The sequence below is a fragment of the Grampus griseus genome (genome assembly GCF_964374135.1).
Source record: "Grampus griseus genome assembly, chromosome: 2".
NCBI classification, from domain to species: Eukaryota; Metazoa; Chordata; class Mammalia; order Artiodactyla; family Delphinidae; genus Grampus; species Grampus griseus.
Window position 1 is genome coordinate 63330123 of NC_139018.1, and position 23230 is coordinate 63353352.

Sequence of the window (23230 nt, forward strand, 5' to 3'; positions counted from 1 at the left end):
TTGCAATTTATGATGCCATATAGCTATAGTTTAAATTTCTGGCTAGTAAGTTCCTTAAGCCAAAGAAACTTGGATCTCTCAACAAAATGAATAAAGCTACAATGTGAAGATGGTGAAAATTTATTTAACTGTCTGCATGTACCAAAGACTTAATAGTTAAAATTGGAGGTAAAAAAGACAGGATGCGATTATTTTCCAAAAGCACTGTTTTTATTTATACAGAGTCCTAACCACTTCAGTGGCAGGAGGAGTGGGAGAGGTTCCTTTTTCAATTCAGGGGCCCCCATAATGTTGGTCTGTTGTTACGAAACACACAGGCAAGTGGCGTCATGGATTTGGTAAACTAACTACAATGTTTAGTCTCTCTCTGCTAGAGCAACAAGGTGAGCATCAATCTCTGCTTCTGTAAGAATCCTGGAAGGCAAAGGGAAAAAAACCCCACAACTATTTACTTTTTGAAAACTTTTTATTATGCAAAATTCAAAAAACACACAAAAGTAGGATAGTAATGAACTCCTGTGTACCTATCACCCAATTTCAACAGTTATCAATTTATAGCTAATCTTTTAAAAATCAATATACCCACCACTCATCCCTTCAGATTATTTTGAAGGAATTCCCAGACATCATATCAACTTCATCTATACACACTCATGTTTACCTCTTTAACATCAGATCTAGAATTAGGTCTTTTGAAAGAAAAACCCTTTTGGTTGCAATTATGATAGCAAATATTTAAATTAAATATAAAACTAAACTATACATAAAGTATTCTATTTTAGCTCCTATGTCAAAATGCTTTTATACCTACTATAACTCAAGTTTATATCAGCCAAGAGACAAGAAGGCACTCCATGTTGAACATGTTATTTTCTAAATGATGTTTGCCCCAAAGAAATAAAAACTGCTTGGCAATCTTTAATATGACCCATTACTGGTGAACTTTTTTTTTTTTTTTTTTTTTGCGGTACGCGGGCCTCTCTCACTGTTGTGGCCTCTCCCGTTGCAGAGGACAGGCTCCGGATGCACAGGCTCCGGAGGCACAAGCTCAGCGGCCATGGCTCACGGACCCAGCCGCTCCGCGGCACGTGGGATCCTCCGGGACCGGGGCACAAACCCGTGTCCCCTGCATTGGCAGGCGGACTCTCAACCACCGCGCCACCAGGGAAGCCCTACTGGTGAACTTTTAAAAGTGAAATTTGTCAAAGTGACATTTTTGAGTGCAAACTGGGGCAATGTAAGTAGTTTATACAGTTGTGTATACTCATGTTATACATTCTAGTTATTATTTAAGTATACTTACCATCACAGAATTTATAAATGATACAAGAGTTTTTCTGAAGACATACGATCTTTGGTTTCTTACTTATTTAACTTACTTATTTAAAGATTTTAAAGGTTATAGGAGGGTCTCAGAATAGAAAACAACTATTTGTAGATCCTTTAGAGAGACTGCTCCTCCTGGAATTTTACTGCTTTAAGAAAATAAAAAAAAAAAGGCAACCTTTTCTATGGGGGACAGAAGGGAATTCATTTCTGTTTTTTAAAAAAATTCTATAAATTTTTCTTAAATCTTTCATGTTTACATCACTTGCCTACAGGCAACAAAAAGAACAAATTAGAAAAGAAAAATGTACTAACATAACTCTTCAAGGTCTGGTTAAGCTTAGTTTACTACCTTTTTTTTCCCCACCCCTAACAATGACAATTGTGTCTTTATAACTGTGACCTAAGAGTAAATACACACCATAGTCAACATGCGTTCCAGCAGGTTCCCTGAATCTGTGGATTTAACTGAAGCATTTTTTACTATTCATGAGAGTATCCAGGTTCATGGTAAAAGTCAATCACCACACAGGGTTGCTGGGAGGATTAAGTGAACCGATATATGTTAAGCACCCAGTATAGATTTGACTCATGGAAGCTGTGAAGTTGATTTGTGGGAGTTAGTCACTTAGTGAGTAAGAACAGACAAGGATCCAGCATCTGCAATTCAATTAGCTGTATGCAAAATTCAGGGGTTTCAAAGATATCCAAATAGGGTCTGAGGTACATCAGTATTTCATAGTGCTCTTCAAAGCTCCACTTAAATAACCACTAAATAATAAAAGCTCCATCTGAAAACTACTAGTTTGGGAGCTGAATTTCTATTGGCCTTAAGCTAAAAAACACACACAAACACTTATGCTCAGTTTACTTCTCAGATAAAGGAGGTTATTTTACATCACCTCTGGTATTAGATATAAAATAAATGAAATGAGAAGAAAAGCAGTTTATGTCTGTCTTAAGGAGACACCCAGTAAGTTTTAAAACAGATCTCTCAGGTGCTGGAAAAAAAAAAAAAAAAAAAACTAACTCTAGTTCAAAAAAATTCTTTCCTCAAGTTACAGGACAAATGAACCAACACACCTCCACCTTTCTAGACTAGAATTTATCACTTGGCAAACTTCTTTAAGTACCTGGCCGACAATAAAATAACTCACCTGAATTTAGGATTTTCAACTGTAACTACTCCAACTTCTATTTCTGAAGGTTTGAAATCAATTGATAGAACAGTAGACAGGCATGTAATTGCAGTCTGAAAAAAAGTATCAACATTAAAATAATATAGTATTTTTCGGAGATTCCAAGATTTTTCTCATTCCAAACTTACTCAAGTCATGAGTTAACCACAAGCTATTCATTTTTGCTCCATGTTTGAGGTGATGTAGTTCTACAGCCACACAGATTGCTTAATTCTAACATGTTGCCTGCCAATGACAAGAAACTTGTTTATACCAAGTCGAACTATAAACTAAAGGGCTCCAACAACAAAAATAGGGTGATTTACACAAAACAGTCTGTTTGCCTGGTGATCACTACATGCTAAGCAATGCTTATTAGCACTTGGAGTGAGATGGGGAGAGGATAAAGATGAATGATAGTCTTCTTTCAAGGAAATTACAGTAATAACAATTTAAGAATGTTTTAAGTGGCTTTGTACCTGATGTGATTAATTACTTATGTAACTATGAATTGCAATTAAAAAAAAAGAAAAAACCTTTAAGAAACATTTGAACAGTGCCTCCCAGATGAGAACTAGCTTATTTCCTGTTAGTGTATGATAATACTGCCAACCAAACACAAAGGTATTAGATGGTAATTCTTCCTTTCTTGTTTATTAGAATCATGTTGTTAGTCTTTAGAATTGCTGTATCCCTGACCCTCCTTTCCACAATCCACTAAAATTCTGTTTTTAACTTCTTGGCAGTAAATAAGAAACTTCTTTAGTCTAAGGTTACTAAATATTTGTGTAAGGATTTTGTCTTGTCCTATCAATTTAAAACTTCCCAATCATAATGAACAATCCCCTCAAGAACCCTGCATAAAAGAGCTCTACTTCTGTGTCCCAGATATAATTTCTCTGCCAAGTCATCCTGTGAGCATATTCTTTTACTGTGAAGATGTCTGCTTCCTTGAAAATTTGGTGTGTGGCTGCTTTTCCTTTAGGACCATAAGAGCAGCATTACTGACTCGACTTTTTCACTTCTGCTTCCAGTTAGCGTAAGCCTAATTTGAATCACAACCATGCAGGTCTTTGGACTTGGTCTTGACTCCTATTCTTAGTTATAGTTTCCCATTTTATATGTGTTTTGTTGAAAGCAGTTTCAAATACATTATGAAATGAGATGGGGAATTAGATGAATAAAAGCAGTCCTCACTGTTCCCATGTGACATCGATTTTACTATTAACCTGACAAATTTGGATATCATGACATAACCCAGGAATAGCCTATACAGATTGTCAATTCTGCAATGATCCTCATTATTCTATATCGCATAAAAAAAAGGTCAGTTCCTTTCGGCTAACTTACTTCCACTGTCTGTTCAAATGTCCAATCAAATTTCTTCTTCACTTTTTTTTCAAGGAAGCTGGTTGACTCGGTTTGTTTAACTCCTGCTGCAGTGGCTTTAAACCCACAGTAGTAACCTGCAGGATCACACTTGTACACCTGAGGGCCTTGTTCTTCATCTATACCGATTAAAATCATACCTAAACAGAAAGAAAGACCCTCATTAAATATCTTATGTCTTTATACAACAAGATTTCTTCTCTCTTGGTATTGCCACATAGCTGTTGTTAATCATTACTCTGGCCGTCTATTTTAAGTTTTTTTTTTTTCCTGAGAACAGTTTTAATGGGTGACAGTAAATGCTCAATAAACGTGGAAATTAAATGATGTTACAGAAAAGGCAACTCATGAAAGCAAAGAAAATCAGGTTAGCCAATTCCACCATTCTTTAAAAATATTTTTTAAAGGATGTGTTTTGTTTTAAGAAAACTAATAAAACATAGGTTATCACCACAGATAAATAAGGTAACAAATTTCTATTATCCAAAAGATTTTATCACGGATTTTTTAAAGGTTTTAATGATCACAAATGTAATTTACAATTTTCTAATCCTTGCTATTACCCAAAGCATGTTCCTTTGAACCCTAATCCCTCAAGACGTTAACTGGTCAAATAAATTTGGAAAATATACTTTTCACATACTTCTTTTAGAAAAAATAATATACAAAAGCATATTAGATGTTCTAAAATCTTCTGCTGTAGGCTGACCTACTTTAGCTCAGTAGTTCTTCAGTTTATTTGACCAAGAAATACTTTTTCTTGTATAATTATGTTATTATAATGACATACAATTAAAATAAACAACCACCACCAAACTTCTTTCTACTCAGCAGAGCAGGTAACAAAGTATTTAAAGAATGGCTTAACCCCATTTGAACCTTTTTTATATAGTGTCTTCTTACAAGATTTGGTATTATTCAATGACTCTATTCACATTTATAGATGTTTTATAGAGTCTAGTAATGAGGAATTTTGAAGCTTATTTTATTGATAAACACTATGACAGTGATCAGCTATCCATTTTATTCTAATGTTATGTTACCCTGTAATTTTCTTTACATTTTATACTTGAGCTGTGATACAAAGTACAAGGGCACCACCAAAGAGAGGTCCACTTAATTCTCTGAGGGGGAAAAAAAGAAACACTTCTTTACTTCAGGGTCTTGCAAAATGAGCAGGTTTAAAAGATAAGGAAATGAAGGGCAATCAAGGCAAAAGGAACATGAAAGGTCAGGGCACACCCAAGGAATGACAAAAGATCCATGTATTACAGGAGCTTCAGGTGAAAGAGAAATGCAGAGCTTCAGGTCCAAGAGGCAACTTGGGAGTAAACTGTAAGGGGCCTTGCACATCGTATTAACAACAAAACAACAAAATTTGATTTTAGAATGATAACTCATGTAGGAATATGGAACAGACCAAGAAAGAGTAAGGAGGAAGAAAGGCAGTAAATTAGGTGGCAGAGGCAAAAGACAATGAAAAAGTGACAGAGGAGATGGAAGGGACATGTTCTAAGGTAAAGCTTGATGAATAAACAGATGACCAGGGAAGGTGAGATGGGGGTAGAACAGAAGTTGAGGATGAGAGTAGGAAAAGAGCAACGATTTCAAGTTTGAAGTATCTGTGGGACATGAAGGAAGAGACTGGGCTAAAGCTAATGAGGGAGTGACTGGCATACAGGTAGTAAACGAAGCCATCAAAGTGGATGAGATCACCCAGTAGAACAAAGAGGAGAGAAGGACCAAGGAGAGAAACCCGATGAGCAACAACATTTAAGGGACCAGTAGCAGACGATAAGCTAAGGAAACTGAGGAGAAGAGTATCATTGAAGAAATCAAGGGAGAATATTTAAGTGACAGGTCAAAAATAGGGTCAGATGCTAAAGAAAAATCATTACACTGACTGCTTTAATTCTCATAAATGAATGACACAATGTCAGGAACAAACGTTGAATTTTTCAGGCTAATTTATTACATTAAATCTCAGATCAGTAAAGCTTATTCCTCTCCCAATAAAATTTTACTTGTTTTTTAAAGAAGAAATTTATTCTAAATACATGAATCACAGGCATATATGTGTGAGCCTGATTCTTTAGGGTGGTCCAAAGAAACAACTACATTGTTAAGATGCCTAATTTAAGCATTTCCATCGAACTAGTAATCTAGAATTGCAGTAGAACCTCCATTACAAAAGCCTAATAGCATCTAAAGTTTAAAGGTAGTGCCTAAAATACTGTTGTGAAACCTATCCTTCCATCACTGATTTATTATAAAGATTTCCTCACCTTTTATAACTTCCAAACCACATGTTCCAAACCCAAGTGTTACTGAAATAACTTTCTTTATGCATGTTTGCTAAAAAAAAAAAATCATAATTCATCAATTATTTGGGAGACTTCTTTGCATACTTACAACAACCAAGAGGCCTCATTTCAGCATTCTGTGTGTAGACCTGAGAAATATCAGCAATTCTTTTACACAGCATGTCCACAGGAATCTCGTAACCATACTTGTATTTCCAATTAGCTGCTTCATAGCGTGCCCTCTGTACCTGGGATCTGCTGTCAGCTTAGAGCATAAAAAACAAAGGTTTACTTCTTTAGAAGGAAAGAATGAACCTCAATTCAGGTAATTTTTCCCAATATATACATATATCTCCATTATGACTTAAGGAAAACAGAAGTGGTCCACTATGGCTTTTCCTCCCACCAACGTATAATGAATGACTCAGCAATAAGTATGTGACAAAAAAGGAAAAAAGTTTAAAAAATGAAGTTCTATATCCAGCACTGCACTTTTATGCTGAGCCCTTCATCAGCTGTCAAAATAGTTTCTAAAAGTGTCTAATAACTCCCCAAAGACCAGGTTTTAAGGAAAGAAAATAATATTTCTCTCAATCTTTTTTTGGTGGGCTTGAATTTTCCCTTGATTTCAGAAAATAAAAACCCAATGTTATTTTTATAATCCTCACCTCCTTCTAACCAGTGTCACTATCACCAGGTTTGAGATATACTGACTTATGTCCCCTTAAATTACTAACCATATCTGAAATAAATCATCTATGAGAGGGGCCTCAGCTCAGTTTCCCTGACTGTAGCATAGAGGTCTAATTCTATTATACTTATGGTTTCAAAAAAGCTCACAATACTCCGAAGATATTGATACTAGCCTTGGAAGACTGCAAATCTACTCATATCACCTGAAAATCAGACACTAAAGGAAGCCTTTTAAAATTAATACAAAACTCAAAAATAATCTGAAGAAAATAAAAAATCTAAGTAGGTATTAAGTCAATCACCTGTCATTCCTGTCATCACGCAGCCGATGTTTTCGGTTATCTTGAATAAGTGAGTCACTGTGCTGGAATCCAATAATTTGTCCTAATGAACAAAATAAATCAAGATAATTTTAAAAATCACAGGTCTCTGTGTAGTGACAAAAAAATATTATGGAATGATAACAATGAACTATATAATAAATGTCTTCTGCTCATTTTACAGTTAAAAGCAATAAAAAATGGGGGCAGGGGCACAACTCTGTTTTCCTTTTTCAGATGATATGTTTCCTGTGGGCAAGAATTATAGCTCACCAAAGAGTGTTTTGAGGTCCCTGAAGACAAAAGACCTAGAAATCCCAATGTGCTTATAATCATACCACAAAGTTCAACTTGTCAATTCTGTCTACTCAGTTAAATTGTCAATTCTTCTTGGATGACAGACAGGAAAGCAAGGTCAAAGTAAAAACAATGTTAACATATATAATAATATACCCTTGTACAAACTCATGAAACATTCTTGCATTATATTCTGCAACAATTGGCTATCTTGGCAGTACTACTTACAGGTACTTTCTTCTGTGTGACAATTACTGCACAGTCTTTCCCTCTGACAGCTACTGATGTAAGGCCACCCTGGTTAATAGCCTTAAAAGCATATTCTGGAAAATAGAACAGTTTTTTTTAAGAAGTGAAATAAATGATCATAGATTCATACAATGGAATAACAAATAGTTATTAAAAATAAAGAGCTTTATGAACTAACATGGAATGCCATCCAATACATGCAAAGTCAAAATAATAATGATAATAATAAATCGTAATTAAACCAACTCCACTTCTTTCCATTTTGATCATTTTCATCAGGTACAAATACCAAATTTCCAATAAACATTTAATTAAGTTTTATTATATCAAATCTTTATCAATTACGTTTTATCATTTAAAAAGTTTGTTTTGTAGCCATTATTTCTATCAAGTCTGGTTTCCCTGGGTCAAATTTAGGTGATCTAAATTTTCTCAAGATTTACTATTTCTGTTAACTTTTGGTCAATAACTAATTGACTGTATGCAGTTTTAACTGCTGTTAGATTACTTTGCCTTTTTTTCCCCCCTACCAAATTGAAATCTTCTGGATCATGTTATTTGCAATTTTCATGTTACCTACACTATAGGATTCTTTAGTTTATCTATAACAAACTTCAGCTTGTGCACTTCTCTAGCTGCTGTCAAATCATTCCCATGTTAAAACAGCTGAACTGAAGTGGTTTATAAAAACAAACTACTATGGCACCATGTGGTTTAGCTGATAATGACTGCCTGTGGAGAGGAGAATTACAGATGAGACTATCCCTTTCTATGCTGTATATTTCTGTAATATTTAAACTTAATATAAACATATATTTTGTAATTTGGAAAAGAGCAACAAAAATTAATATATGCTCACTGTAGAAAATATAAAGGATAATGTAAAAGAAAAAAATTACTCACTACTCCAATTGTTATCTACATTTGATGCATAATAGATGCTTTTACTCTGTGCGCCAGGTCTGAGGCCTGGTCTTATTTGGTTCAAAAAGCCACTGGTGATGAAGATCATCTGAGGAAGATACTACCTATGACACCAAAGAATTTCCTTTAATAGGAGCTGTGATAAAAATTCTTTGCCAAATATTTCTAAGTGGCCACATATTGAAGAGAACAAAAGAGTAAAAAGACTCTAGAAAAATCACCTCAAAGAAAATCCTCAGATCTAACTTACGTTTAACTAGCTAATTACAACAGCTTGTTTTTACCATCCCATTACACCACAAACAACTTCTAAAATATAATGTTTCATAATGCTTCTCAGTTCTGTTTCTCATATGGTCAATAAAGCCTCTACCAGATCAACCTTCCACAGGTAAACTATAAACTCTAGACAAAACTACCCAAAGACACCAGAAAGAGGCCAAAAGAGGCAGATTCCAAAGAGGGAGGCAACGCTTGAAGATGGCAATGGACTGGGGTGAGCTCCCCATTTTCATGACTTAAGTTTGCATGCAGGTCCCAGTCAGGGGTAAACACCCACAGAAAACTCTGTCCTTTTGGCCTGAAGAGCTAGGGAACAGCTTGGGGGAGTAACCAACCACAGCTGCTGGAAAATGAGGAAGAGAAAGGAGAGAGCCAGAGAAGGAGAGCCCCAACTTCTACGTTGCCCAAATCTCTAGCTGATTCCATAACCACACACGCAAAAGACAGACTCCAAGCAGCCTAGCTAGGATAAAAGAATTGAGATTTAAGCTGCCACCCAAATTAACCACCTGCTAGAACAAATTAACGCTCTTTGGAGGAATATAACAGAATCCAGTCTTCACAACCTAACATTCACAAATGCCCAGGATATAATCCAGAATTACTCAACATACCAAAAAAGAAACCAAACCAAACCAAACAAAACATAGTTAAACATGATCTACTTAGAAGAGACCAACCCTGAGATGACCCAGATGTTGTATTAGCAGGCAAAGTTATTAAAAGTATGTTCAATGACATAATGAAAAATATTCAAGATGAAATAAGAAATCTCAGTAAATTACAAAAGAACCAAATAGAAATTACAGAACTGAAAAATACAATATTTGAAATTTAAAAATTCACCAAGTGAACTTAACTGCAGAATGGAGATACATGAAAATGAACCAAACTATCCCTCTTTTTTTTTTTTTTTTTTTTTTTTGGCCATGCTGCACGGCATGCAGGATCTTAGTTCCCAGACCAGGGATTGAACCTGAGCCCCCTGCAGTGGAAGCACAGAGTCCTAACCACTGGACCACCAAGGAATTCCCTATCCAATTTTAAACAAGAGAAAACAGATTTAACAAGTCTGTGGGTCAACATCAAAAGGTATAATGTGTAACTGGAGTCCCATACGGACAGGAAAGCACGAGAACCCCCCCTCCACCAAAAAAAAATCTTTAGAAATAATGGCTAAAATGCTCCAAATTTGGAAAAAGACATAAAATTTCATACTGAAGAACCAGCAAACTCCAAGCAGGATAAATACAAAGAAAACCACACCTGTGCACTCATTATAAGTCAAATTCCTGAAAACCAAAAGCAGAGAAAATTTTGAAAAACAGAGAAAAAGAACAGATTATACACAAGAGAACAATGATTTGAATTCCATGACTGCACCTGAAGACAGTGGAACATCCTTAACGTGTGGAAAGAAAAATCATCAATTCAGAATTCTATATCCAACAAAAACATCCTTCAAGAATGAAAGTAAAATAAAGATACTTTCAGACTTGCAACAAAAACACTAAAAGAAGTTCTTTGAGCTGAAGGAAAATGATACCAAAAGAAAACTCCAATCTTTAGAAATGAGGAATATCAAAAAATGGTAAATATCTGGATAAATATAAAAGAGTATTTTATTCTCTTTAATTCTTTAAAAATACCTAACAAGGGCTTCCCTGGTGGTGCAGTGGTTAAGAATCCACCTGACAATGCAAGAGACACGGGTTCAAGCCCTGGTCGGGGAAGATCCCACATGCTGCGGAGCAACTAAGCCCGTGCACCACAACTACTGAGGCTGTGCTCTAGAGCCCACAAGCCACAACTACGGAGCCTGCATGCCACAACTACTGAAGCCCATATGCCTAGAGCCCATGCTCTGCAACAAGAGAAACCACCGCAATGAGAAGCCCACACACTGCAATGAAGAGTAGCCCCCACTTGCCCCAACTAGAGAAAAGCCCTCGCGCAGCAATGAAGACCCAACACAGCCAAAAATAAATAAATAAATAGATCTATTTTATTTTTATATATATATATATAAATACTTAACAAAAGTTATATTTGTGGAGTTTATGAAATATGTACATGTATTACTTATAAAAAAGAAAGGGAGTAAATGGACTTTCAATGTTTCAAGGCTTGCACATTTTATGTGAAATGAGAAGTATTAACTGGGAGAAGTTAAGCATGTATATTATATTCCTTAGAACACTAAAGGATGCTAAGAAGTAGCCAAAAGGCTAATAGATTAAAATGAAATTCTAAAAACTGTTCAAATAATTGAAAAGGAGGCAAGGGAGGAGGTACTGGGGAACAAATAAACAAACAAACAAAACAAAGACAAACAGAAATAAATAAAATAGTAAATTTAAATCTAACCATGTCAACAACTGCATTAAATGCTAATGGATGAGGGGACTTCCCTGGTGGCGCAGTGGTTAAGAATCTGCCTGCCAATGCAGGGGACACAGGTTCAAGCCCTGGTCCAGGAAGATCCCACATGCCGTGGAGCAACTAAGCCCGTGCGCCACAACTACTGAGCCCACATGCCACAACTACTGAAGCCCGTGTGCCTAGAGGCCATGCTCCGCAACAAGAAAAGCCACCACAATGAGAAGCCTGCACACCGCAACAACGAATAGCCCCCACTCGCCCTAACTAGAGAAAGTCCACGCGCAGCAACAAAGACCCAATGCAGTCATAAATACATAAATAAATAAATGCTAATGGATGAAATACTCCAATTAAAAGAAACTGACAGATGTAGAGGACAAATGTATGGACACCAAGCGGGAAAAGCGGAGCGGGAGAGTGGTGGTGGTGGGATGAACTGGGAGATTGGGATTGACATACATGCACTATTATGTATAAAATAAATAATAAGAACCTGCTGTATAAAAAATAAATGAATATGTAAAATTCAAATAAAAAAATTTTAAGATTAAAAAAAGCAGAAACTGTCAGAATGGATAGAAAAGCAAGACTCAAATATATGCTGCCTACTGGAGACACACTTTAATAAATGGATGAAAAAACGTATACCACGTAAAAGTAAGCATCAGAAAGTTGGAGGGACTATATTAATATCAGATAAAGTAGACTTCAAGACAAAGAGTATTATCAGAAATAAAGAGGAACATTTCAAAATGATAGAAGAATCAATTCATAAGAAGACATAACACTCATAAATGTATACACACTTTTTAAGACTACTTCAGAATACATGAAAGGAATATTGACCAAATTAAAAAAAGAAATGGACAATCACACCCAGTTAAAGATTTTAACACTGGCACTCAGCAACCGCTAGAAACAAACACCAAAAAAGTAGACATACATGATATGAACTACACCATCAACCACCCTGACCTAGGTGGTATCTGTAGAATACTACTGGCAATAACTGAAAAATATACAGGCACATGGTATTAACAGTACATGGTACATTTACCAAGACAGACCATATGTTAGGCCATAAAATAAGTCTCAATTTTTAAAGTGCTGAAATCCCTATACTTAGGGAAAATTTTAAATTTGAAAATTTAAAACCACACTTCTAAATAATCCATGCATCAAAGAAGTAATCACCAGGGACATTTTTAAATATTTTGAACTGAATGGTAATAAAAATGTATCAAAACTTGTAGGATGCAGCAAAAGTGTTCAGAAGGAATTTTACTGCTATGGTGGACAGATCCTAAGGTGGCCTCCCCTCCACAATACCTGCCTCCTGGTATTCACATCTCTGTGTAATCCCCTCCCCTGAGTGTGGGCAAGATCTCTTAACTTCCTTCTAACAAACTAAATATGGCAAAGGTGATGGGATGGCACTCTACTGATTACAGTATATAGACTCCACCTTGCTAGCAGACTCACTCTTGAGATTCTTCCTGCTGGCATGATAAGTAGCTATGGGGCAAGAACCACCGGTGGCCTCTGGTGAACAGCCAGAAGGTAGTTGGGGCCCTCAGTCCTACACTGCAAACCTAAGTTTCCACTTTAAGAAGCTAGAAAAGGGCAAAGTAAACCCAGATTAGAAGAAAAGAAATAATAAAGATCAGAAATCAATGAAATAGACAAAAAAGAGAACATGAGCAAAGTCAAAAATTGATTCTTTGAACAAAAAACAATAAACCAACGGGACTTCCCTGGCAGTCCAGTGGTTAAGACTCTGCACTCCCAATGCAGGGGGCATGGGTTCAATCCCTGGTCAGGGAACTAAGATCTCACGTACCGCAAGGTGCGGCCAAACCAAAAACCAAAAAAAACCCAACAAAATTATAAGCCTTTTGGTATGTTGAAAAACGGTCCCCAAATGATATCCATGTCCTAATCCCTGGAACCTGCAAATACTACCATATATAGCCAAGGGGAAAAAAAAAAAAAGAGAGAGAGAAATCTTTGCACATGTGATTAAGTTAATCTTGAGATGGGGAGATTATCCTGGTGGGCCCTAAATGCATTCCTATTAAGAGACAGAGGGAAACTTTATACACACAGAGGAGAAGGTGCTATGAAGAGGGAGCAGACAGATTTGAAAATGCTGGTCTTGAAGATCAGAGTGATGCAGCCGCAAGCCAAGAAATGCTGGCAGCCTCTTGAAGTGGACGAGACAAGGAACGCATTTTTCCCTAGAGCCTCCAGAGAAAGCATGGCCCTGCTGGACAGCTAGATGTTGGTCTGGTGATACAGATTTCAGACTTCGGGCCTCCAGAACTGTGAGAGAATAAATTCTGTTGTGTTAAGCCTCCAAGTTTGTGGTGATTTGTTACAGCAGCCACAGGAAACTCACACAAACCTCTAGCCAGACTAACTAAGAAAATAAGAGAATACAAATGACCAGTTACCAGGAATAAAAGAAGAGTTATCACTACATATTATAGAGATAAAGAAACATTAGGGACAATCACTTCTATACAGATATATATCTGGGTTACCATCCTTGATCTCACCTGATTTCAGTTCCACATTTTCAACTCCTTGCTGTGTTATTACCTGATTGTTCGGAACACAATTCTGGCCTAAAAAGTATTCCATCTATGGTTATACAGGGCTATTAGTTTGCAATTTTTACCATCTCTCCTCTTACACTGTACTTTTTGCTTAGAGACCTTGACCCTTCCCACACCCATGTCTGCTGCTTCAGGTCCTCTCTGGACTGCCCTATCACTCTTACTTCCTTCCACCTAGCCAATGCCTGCCCTTCCCCTCAAGCCTCTTCCATTTCCCATGGACACTTTCTCTGATTGTCCTAGAAGGGACTCTTCAACCCTTTCTCTGAATTCCCATAGTATTTCCTATCTCACCAGTAATTTTAGCATTTTCAAATGTGTATTTCCCCCTCCACCACCAAAATGGATAGTCAAAGAAAGCAGGAACCAAGGAATTTTAAAATTACACTTGCAACCAGTAGACACTAAGTCAAAGGTTGGCCATGGACCCAATCCAGCTTACTCAAACTGGTTTAGAATACACAGTTTTCTAGAAAGATTTTAATTAACTAAAAGTCTGATAAAATAAAATCAGGGTTTAGTTTTTCTTAGAAAAAAAAAATTCTGGTATCTTTTGACCCTCATTCCCACATAGCAACTGTCCTGCAGAGGAAAAATCATCTAGGGTTGGCATGTGTTTTGCAATTTTTCACAGTTCCCATCACTCCTCCTCCTATCTCACCAGCCGGTTTCACTCATGTGCATTACTTATCCGGTCTGCTTAAATAATGCAAAAGATAAAAGGCCACAAAAGAAAGAGCTACAGCCCTCACCATACAATAAAATTTTGTCCCACAAAAAAAAATTTTTTTTACACATAGAAAATGTTTATCAATAGACAATGTGCCTATGAATTAGCCAGTATTCATTAAAGGAGTAGAAAATGTTTCTCAATAGACAATGTGCCTATGAATTAGCCAGGATTCATTAAAGGAGTCCTAGTCCTCTCTCCCTCTCTGTATAGAGTAGTGCTGTCCAGCAGAACTTTCTGTGATGATGGCAGTGTTCTACATTTGCACTGTCCAATATAATAGCCATTAGCCACATGTGGCTACTGAGCACTTGAAATATGGCTAGTGCAATGAAGGAACTGAATTTTAAATTTAATTTAAAGTTCTTAGTTAAGAATATCATTCCTGGGACTTCCCTGGTGGCGCAGTGGTTAATCCACCTGCCAATGCAGGGGACACAGGTTCGGGCCCTGGTCCGGGAAGATCACACGTGCCGCGGAGCAACTAAGCCCGTGCGCCACAACTGCTGAGCCTACAGTCTGGAGCCCATGAGCCACAACTACTGAGCCTGCGTGCTGCAACTACCGAGGCCCATGTGGCCAAGAGCCTGTGCTCCGCAACAAGAGAAGCCACCGCACTGAGTAGCCCGTGCACTGCAACGAAGACCCAACACAGCCAAATCAATCAATCAATCAATCAATCAATCAATCCTGCTCTTCATCTCCTACTTTCCAGTCTCCTTCACTGCTTCCATCTCTTCAGCTGACTCCTTACATACTGGTATCCCCCAGAATTCTATCATTTCTCCCTATCACTAGATGATTTTATCCTATATAATCACCACTAACTATGTCATCTTTAGCTCTGAACCCACATTTGCAAATGCCTATTTCTCCCACAGGCATGGCTGAAATTAAACTCCTCTTCTCTATAAACCTCCTTCTTTTTTTATAGTCCTTATCTCAAATTACTAACCACTCAAGTTTTCAAGCTGGGTACCATTTCTGACTCTTCACTTCTGTCTCATCAGAGAAATGTCCACTCGTATCTAGGATTTGCTTTAAAACAGTCCAGCAGAGATGGGAAAAGTATATGGGAAAACAAGATTGATAAAATGCTGACAACCGCTGAAGTGGGATTATGGATACATGTGGGTCATTTTATTATTCTACCTACTTTGGTTTGAAATTTTCCATAATAAAATTTTTAAAAATAAAACTCAAGGGATTCCCTGGTGGTGCAGTGGTTGAGAGTCCGCCTGCCAATGCAGGGGACACAGGTTCGTGCCCCGGTCCGGGAAGATCCCACATGCCGCAGAGTGGCTGGGCCCGTGAGCCATGGCCACTGAGCCTGCGCGTCCGGAGCCTGTGCTCCGCAACGGGAGAGGCCACAACAGTGAGAGGCCCGTGTGCCGCAAAAAAAATAAAAAAATAAAACTCAAGAATCTCCCCTTCTCCAGCCTTTCTCTCTCAATACCTTAGTTCACTCATTAGGGCTTATATGGATTACTGAACAAGCCTCTCCAAAGTGGTCTTCCTGTCATCTGTCCCTTTCTACTCTAGTTCTACACTCAACTCTTCTATTTTACTTAATAATTTTGTCGTTCTTAAAGATTTCTGCCGGCTATGTCCAAAACCTATGGGACAAAGTCCAAACTCTAGAATGGCATCCAAATCTCTTCAAAATTTTGCTACAATCTACTCTTCCAGTTATCACTGTCTGCTCCAACCACACTGACTGACCAATACACTGGTCTCACTGAATATCCTTATCTAATCTCCATGTAGATCAATTTATATTCTCTGAGGAAACTTTCCTGGCTCTCCCTGTGAGTGTCACTTCCAAAAGTACCCTTTTTTGCACAGATATTTTAGTACTTACCATGGTGCACTGCACTGTAATTTTCAATAAAATTTTGTGTAAATGAATCCCCATTATAACACTACCACCAGCATAAAATAAATAAGCTACAAAAACACATATTGTACAGCACAGGGAATATAGCCAATATTTTATAATAACTATAAATGGGGTATAACCATTAAAAATTGTGAATTACCATGCTGTACACCTGAAACTTATATGATATTGTTCGCCAACTATACCTCAATTTAAAAAAATTTTTAATTAAAACAATTTTAATTTAAATAATACCACCATAAAATATGTATGTTACAATAATTTCCACAAAAATGGAAACTGCCAAGTAAAGAATCTAGAGACAATAACTAAAAGGTATCTTCTAAAGAAACACGGGGAGAGTAAAAAGTAATGTCACAGTTTATAGCAGAGGTGAGCACGAAGCCCAATTAAGAGAAAATAGTTCATAGGCAGCATTTAAAAGGCATGTTTAGTTTTTAAAAGTCAGAATTCACATGTCAGAAATAATAATTAAACACTTTATCTCCATTACTAAAGATTTGTGTTTTTGGATAAAATTTCAGAAACTTACAAAACTAGCAAGCACTGTTATGTTAATCTCAGTAATCTGTTATTGAATGTCCAAGATTATGCAGGAAAATGACAGCCCATTTCTCATTTTTTAAATGGGAAAAACTATAATGAATTTATTATTTTAAATGGGAAAGATTATAATGGATTTAAGTTACATATTAAATTTCTTAATTAGTAACTTAAATACATAGTATATTACCTATTATACATGTATTAGATTGAACCACACGAAAGAGCTATTTTTATAGGTAAAAACCAGTCAAACACCAGCAGTTTCACAAGGTTCAACCTAACAACAAACAGGTTAGAATGAAAACTGCTTCCTTGATTACAAATAAAATGGTTAGTAAACAGTTGTTTGTATATAGAGACCTCTTTTCCACAGTAATCTCTTACACACTCTGCTTCCTCCTCTACAATCTTCCTCAACACTTTCCCAACTTTTCCAGGACTCCGTATAACACTAGGAAAAAACAGGGGCTAAATAAAAGGTACCGTGACAAAATGTTCAGGACAAGCACACAATGCCTGACAATGGCTCACAGTATGAGCTGCTCAGTGTGATGCTAGCGACAACAGCGATGCACATCCCATTTATGGACGCTCATTTCGAAGCATCTACAGGTGATTCTGAAATTCTGCCAATTATAGGAACGTAACTCAAGATTTATCCCATCCATAATTTTGTCTAAAATGCTGAACTGAGATGGAAACTAAATTTTTGGTGCTCAGCATGATGCAGGGTATACGGAAATAGAAATGTTGTACACATGAAACTTAATGTTATAAGCCAATATTACCCCAATAAAACACAAATCTAAAATTAAAAAAAAAAGAGAGAGAATGCAGCCCTAATGACACCTTAATTTTCAGCCTATGTGACCCTAAGCCTACCAGACTTCTAACTTACAACACTGGGAAAAAAACAGACGTTTAAAAACAAACAAAAACCTGTACTGAATTTTGGAAAATATGAGTTTTTCCCATATAAACATGGGCTGGAAAAATAATGTATGGTCCATACATTCTTCAAAGTTTGGTTATCAAAAAAATAAGAGATATTCTACTGGGGAAAGGCAGGTATTCTGCAGGATACGTCTACATTCAATTTGAATGCTGTATGACTAGAAACTTTTTGTTAAGATTTTTTGAAACTGCCATTCTGTCTTTCCCTAACCTTGTAACTTAAGCAGGAAGTGTGTCTCATTTCACAGTGTCTCCAAATATTACACTCCTTAAAATGGTGATGTTCAAGCAGATGGGGTCATTAGAAATCTTGGCGTTTGTGTGTGTGTCGGGGGAGGAGGATATGAGGTTGAAACATAGCAGTGTTTGATCCCATTATTTTTGTGTAGTTTTAATATGTATGTATTTATGAATATATATACACGTATGTATACATATACACATTTAATTTCAAATCAGATTCAAGAGGCCATGAGAAGTCTGGGTTGAGAAACACTACTTTAAAACAAGAATTTTTTTTTAACAGCAAAAGAAGCAAACAGTAAGTACTCCTCAATCCACTTATTTGTGAAACTCCTGATTCCATTTTTATCAGCCACTTGTTTCTTCCTGACAGTATCCCTCACAGAAACATTTTACTGAGCACTTACTATGTGACAGACACAGTACTTTACATCTATTAGCTCATTAAATCCTTAGAGACCTATAAGGTAAGTGGAATTATTATCTCTATTTTACATATGTATAAAGTTTTCCTAGTTGGTGTGGAGCAAGGACTCCCCAGGAATCCTGGCTTCAGTACACAGTACCACTTCCAGATTAGAAAACTGTCCTCTCCAGTCTGTCTCTACCAGACCATTTCTTTCCTTTCCTTATCAGCATGCTCCCTTCTTAGAAGCAACCAAGCAGTGCTCACTTTCATCTGGGAGGCAATTCAAGTGACTGCTCCTACCTCCCTTGCCAGGCATATCCAGCAAAAGACCTGCAAGCAGAAGAGAGGCCTGAAAGTAGTCAGGCTTATGGGCCTTCGTTTCCCCACTGATAAGTGCTCTGTATATAGCGCCACAGTTTTTCTATATACACACACACACACACACACACACACACACACACACACACACACACACACACACACACACACACACACACACACACACTACCCCTAGAATACATTCACTGAGAGAAAATTTTCAAGGCACAGGTAACAATCAAAAATCTTTCTCTCTACTCCTTGGGAACAAACACTGCCAACAGCTCGTTTATGATTATAGTTAGCATTGTAACTTTAAATTTATACCTCTATTTTTTAAAATTTATCAACATTAGACTACATTTATCTTTTGAACTCCAACTACGGAAGATGAGGAGCATACTCGCCTTTCCATTCCCTTGTCATCTCTCCATTTTTCTTATATTATTTTTCCACTGTTATGGTTAACAATTTGCACTTTATAATTCTTATACGTTTTGTCTTTGGCAGATTCTAAAGTTTATAAACTAATAAACAGTACTTACAACATTATGACAATGTACATATATTTCACTAGAGAATCGAGCATGGATGGACAATGAAAGAAGAAAATAGAGCTACTAATTTAATAGACCAAAAATAAAATAAGCCAAAGAATCAAACAAAAAATAACATTTACTGAGGACTTAATACTGTGCTAAGCACTCTACATGTATCATTTTATTTAATCCTCAAAACAACCATATAAGGAAGGAATTATTAGGCCAACTTTGCAAACAGAAACTAAGGCTAAAGTTATATCACTTGCCCTGGTGAGCTAGTATGGAGGAGAGCAGGAATTTGAATCCAGGTATGGCTCCAGGGCCTGAACTCTTCACCACTACACTGCTTGCTCCTACTAACTATTCTTTCACTTTCCTTTTCCTAGCAATGTCTAATTAGTGCCCTGCATAGCAGAGGGAGTGTGTTATACAACAAGACAGAGCTTAAAATTATTCTGTCTAGATATTTAACTTGTTTTGAACTACATGTTCTATTCTGAATCTTTTAAAACCATTAAAATGACACTATATTCAGCCTCTCTACTCACCAAATCTGGGAAGCGTTAAAGCCTACGCTTTACGGCTAGATTTCACAATATAGTATACAAAAGCAAAGTGTAGGTCTAAGTGACTTTTCCTGTTTGCATATTAAAAACCATGAAATAGAACATTCAAAGCATAGTCTAACATAGAAAAAAATCTTTAAAACTCAGGAATGAAACTTTAAAAATGAAACTTCCTTGAAGATACAGTTATCATCTCTCTGTTCTATCTTAGGTCATATTTTTCAATTGGGGATGAGTTAAGGGGTTACTGAATTAACCAATATGATGTTGTTTCTTGCTACGTTATATCCAGTATAGAGCCATATAGTAGACTGCTTTCATTCCAAGTTATCTTTATTTCTAAAATTTACAGGTGAAGAGAACCTCATTTACAGGCCAACTCTCTCCTTATGATTTCCAAGTACAGACGATTTTATCACTGTCCTCGCCAAGGCACTGAGGTACTAAATTCACTCAAAAATGAAACCATCACCGGCCAGTTGTAAATCAGGTTCTCCTGATACTGAATTCTCCAGGGCAAGGGGTTAAGGGTCCGGGGTTATAATCATTACCCAAACCCTGACACCTTTTCGATCCAACAAAATATATTACTATACTGAATAACTGTAACTACTTTAGGGTTTATTTCCGTTGAAGCTGTTCAGGAAACAGCTAGTTCACCATACATCATCTACAATTCAGAACCAGCTTTTAAACTATAGTAGCATTCAAACAGATGTGAGTCAAGAGAAGTGCTAGTTTCAAGAGCAGCTCTAGAACTGACAGCCACTCATCCTGTCCACCAGTTTTTCGAAGATGTCCTGAACTCTGTAGGTAGTTGTAATTTGGCGCTTTTTATTTTTCGTTTTATCCGTTTGTTTACGTATCTGTCACTCCCTCTAAGCTGTGAGTTTCAGTATAGGTGAGGGTGTGACATCTTTGCATCCCCCAGGACCAGCACAGCGTCTGGCACACAGAAGGCTCTGAATGCCTACGCGGAGTTAACCACAGGACCAGGAAGTCCATGCTGCAAACAAAGGAAAACGGAGGGGCGACGTTTTAATTGGAAGGTCAAGGAACCAATTACCCATCAGAGGATTACAGACGTTGGGCCCACTCACGTCAAACAGCCCTACCTTCCTCAACGCTTTACAGTGTCCAGGCAGTGCGGCCGCTTGCCCTGGAGAGCCCGAGGCCTTCAGCCTTCGGGCTCCCATCTCTGCCTGCAGATATCAGTGGGAACATCACGGGACTCGACCTGGCCTCGGCCCTCCTCCCGTCCCAGCTCCGGCCATGCTTCAGCCCGGGACTAAACTCCGGCCGCGGCTTCCTGCTCTAGGCCGTACCATGACAGAGCAATTCGAGTGGGCCAAAGGCAAACCCGGTTCACTCACCTACTTGGTAGAGCCGGCCCTCGGGAGAAAAAATGGTAATGTGGCGGTCAAAACCAGCGCTGGAGCCACGGGACATGGTGCACCACTACTCCAAGCACAATCCTGGGGCCCCGGAGCTCCCGCACCAGGTGTACAAGCCCCTCCGGAAGTTGCAGCGACTGCTTCCGGGGCACTGGCGGGCTTCATCCGTTCTTGCGCCCCGAAGTCACGATTCTAGCGTCAGTTCCCGCGCGCCTGAGAACGCCAAGGCCCCGCCCCTGGTGGAGGGTGGGGAGAGCGGACCAAAGGCTTTCGATGTGCGTATGCGCCAGCCCCGTGTGTGGGCGGCTTTAAAATGGTTGGTGAAGTAAGTTCTCGTTGAGGCGGTTTATAGAGCTTTCATCTAGAGAATGAATTGACTATAGCAAGAACAAAAAAAGCTTTCCGGGGCCAGGAGTAGTGAGTTGCCTGTCTGTGGGATCGCGTATTTAACAAGTCTCTCGTTAGTTTTGGCACCTGTATATCCAGCCTGGCTCTGGCTTGCTGGCGTTCTTCTAACCTCTTTACCCAGCCACTTTGCTTCCTGCTACTAGAGGGAGAAATAAATGGATTGCAGCTGCTCCCGCAGCAGCCGTTAATTTTAGGTACAGAAGGGAGCGGGTTCTGCTAGCCACTCCAGAGCAGAGTTTTCTGGCCAGGCAAGATCTTCCTTTGGCCAACAGCCCCCGACAGTTTTGTCTTAAAAGTGGAACTGGGGTTGAAATATAGGTATAATACAGGAATCAGTAGCCTTGATTGATAATGAACAAGAACCGAAGGGAAAGGCTCATAGCAGCCGGCGTTAGATGAACTAATGAGAATAATTCCCAAGCAGGCGAGGTAGCTCCGGAGAACAGCAGGTGGCTTTTGGAACTGTAAAATGTGCCTACTTTGACCTACCTCAAGGCACGCTCCTATTTAGTGAATATAAAATGCAAAACAGATATTAAGCTAGTGTCGCCCGCCCCCTCTGCCCAGTAGTTTGTGCGCCAGGAAGGCCAGGTATACCAAGATTTCTGGCACTTCCATACCAGCTGTAATGAATACTGAAGTAGGGATTCTTACCTCTTTAATGTATTTTCTCTTAAACTCACTTTCCATTTAAAAGAAAAAATTTGGTAAGAGCCTCCTAAGGAGTTTGTTATGGAAGTTCCGATTTCTCAAGAGTGTTTTTTAAAAAATAAACTTCTATTTCATTACTGAAAAAGAAAATTCAAAACTGAAACTCGATTAAGAAAATACTAAGTGCAGACATCATCTCTGGCACACAGGGTACTTTCCAGCTCTGGCTGATTCCCAAGTGTACTGATAAAAGTTGTCCCTTGCTTCTGGTTTAGGTCCCTATCCTCAGCACCAACTCCTCCTGACCTTTTGAGTACTTTTTTTTTCCTCAGACACTGAGCAAGCCTCCTAAACTGTAACTCCTACAGTTTACCTGAAGAGTCATAGATAAAATGAGTTCTCTGTAAGGCTGCTTGGAGGGTGAACTCATTCAACAGCCCCCTCTATGCTGATATTTCCTCAAAACTAGGTCTCTAGCTGGATCCTTCTCTGGTGCTGAGTCTTCTCTAATCGCATATATGACATTTTTCACATTGAGACACATGGTACCTCAAAACCCAGCATGTTTAAAACAGAACACCTGGGGCTTCCCTGGTGACGCAGTGGTT

At 38.0% G+C, this 23230-nt stretch overlaps 1 protein-coding gene across 3 annotated transcripts; it reads right to left on the bottom strand.

Moving 5' to 3' along the window:
• Positions 1–203: 203 nt before the first annotated feature.
• On the bottom strand, positions 204–21708 carry PSMA6 (proteasome 20S subunit alpha 6). Of its 3 annotated transcripts, none has more exons than XM_082648616.1 (7): positions 21543–21708; positions 7735–7829; positions 7192–7273; positions 6306–6461; positions 3855–4033; positions 2484–2578; positions 204–414 (listed from the first exon to the last, which is right to left on the bottom strand). In XM_082648616.1, the coding sequence occupies exons 1-7, from the start codon at positions 21616–21618 to the stop codon at positions 357–359; spliced, it is 741 nt and encodes a 246-aa protein (XP_082504742.1). In that variant the 5' UTR covers positions 21619–21708; the 3' UTR covers positions 204–356. The 3 variants fall into 3 exon arrangements, with proteins under 3 accessions (XP_082504742.1, XP_082504744.1, XP_082504743.1); XM_082648618.1 differs by having other exon boundaries at positions 21547–21681; XM_082648617.1 differs by lacking the exon at positions 21543–21708 and adding an exon at positions 21285–21427.
• Positions 21709–23230: the final 1522 nt, after the last annotated feature.

Bases quoted from the DNA above. Each gene is read 5' to 3' on its own strand.
- PSMA6 (XM_082648616.1), bottom strand. From the start codon at position 21,618: ATGTCCCGTGGCTCCAGCGCTGGTTTTGACCGCCACATTACCATTTTT. The intron at 7,274-7,734 runs GTAAGTAGTACT...TTTGTTCATTAG, and splicing joins TCACACAGAAGAAAGTACCT to GACAAATTATTGGATTCCAG. The intron at 4,034-6,305 runs GTAAGTATGCAA...CTTTCTGTTTAG, and splicing joins AATGAGGCCTCTTGGTTGTT to GTATGATTTTAATCGGTATA.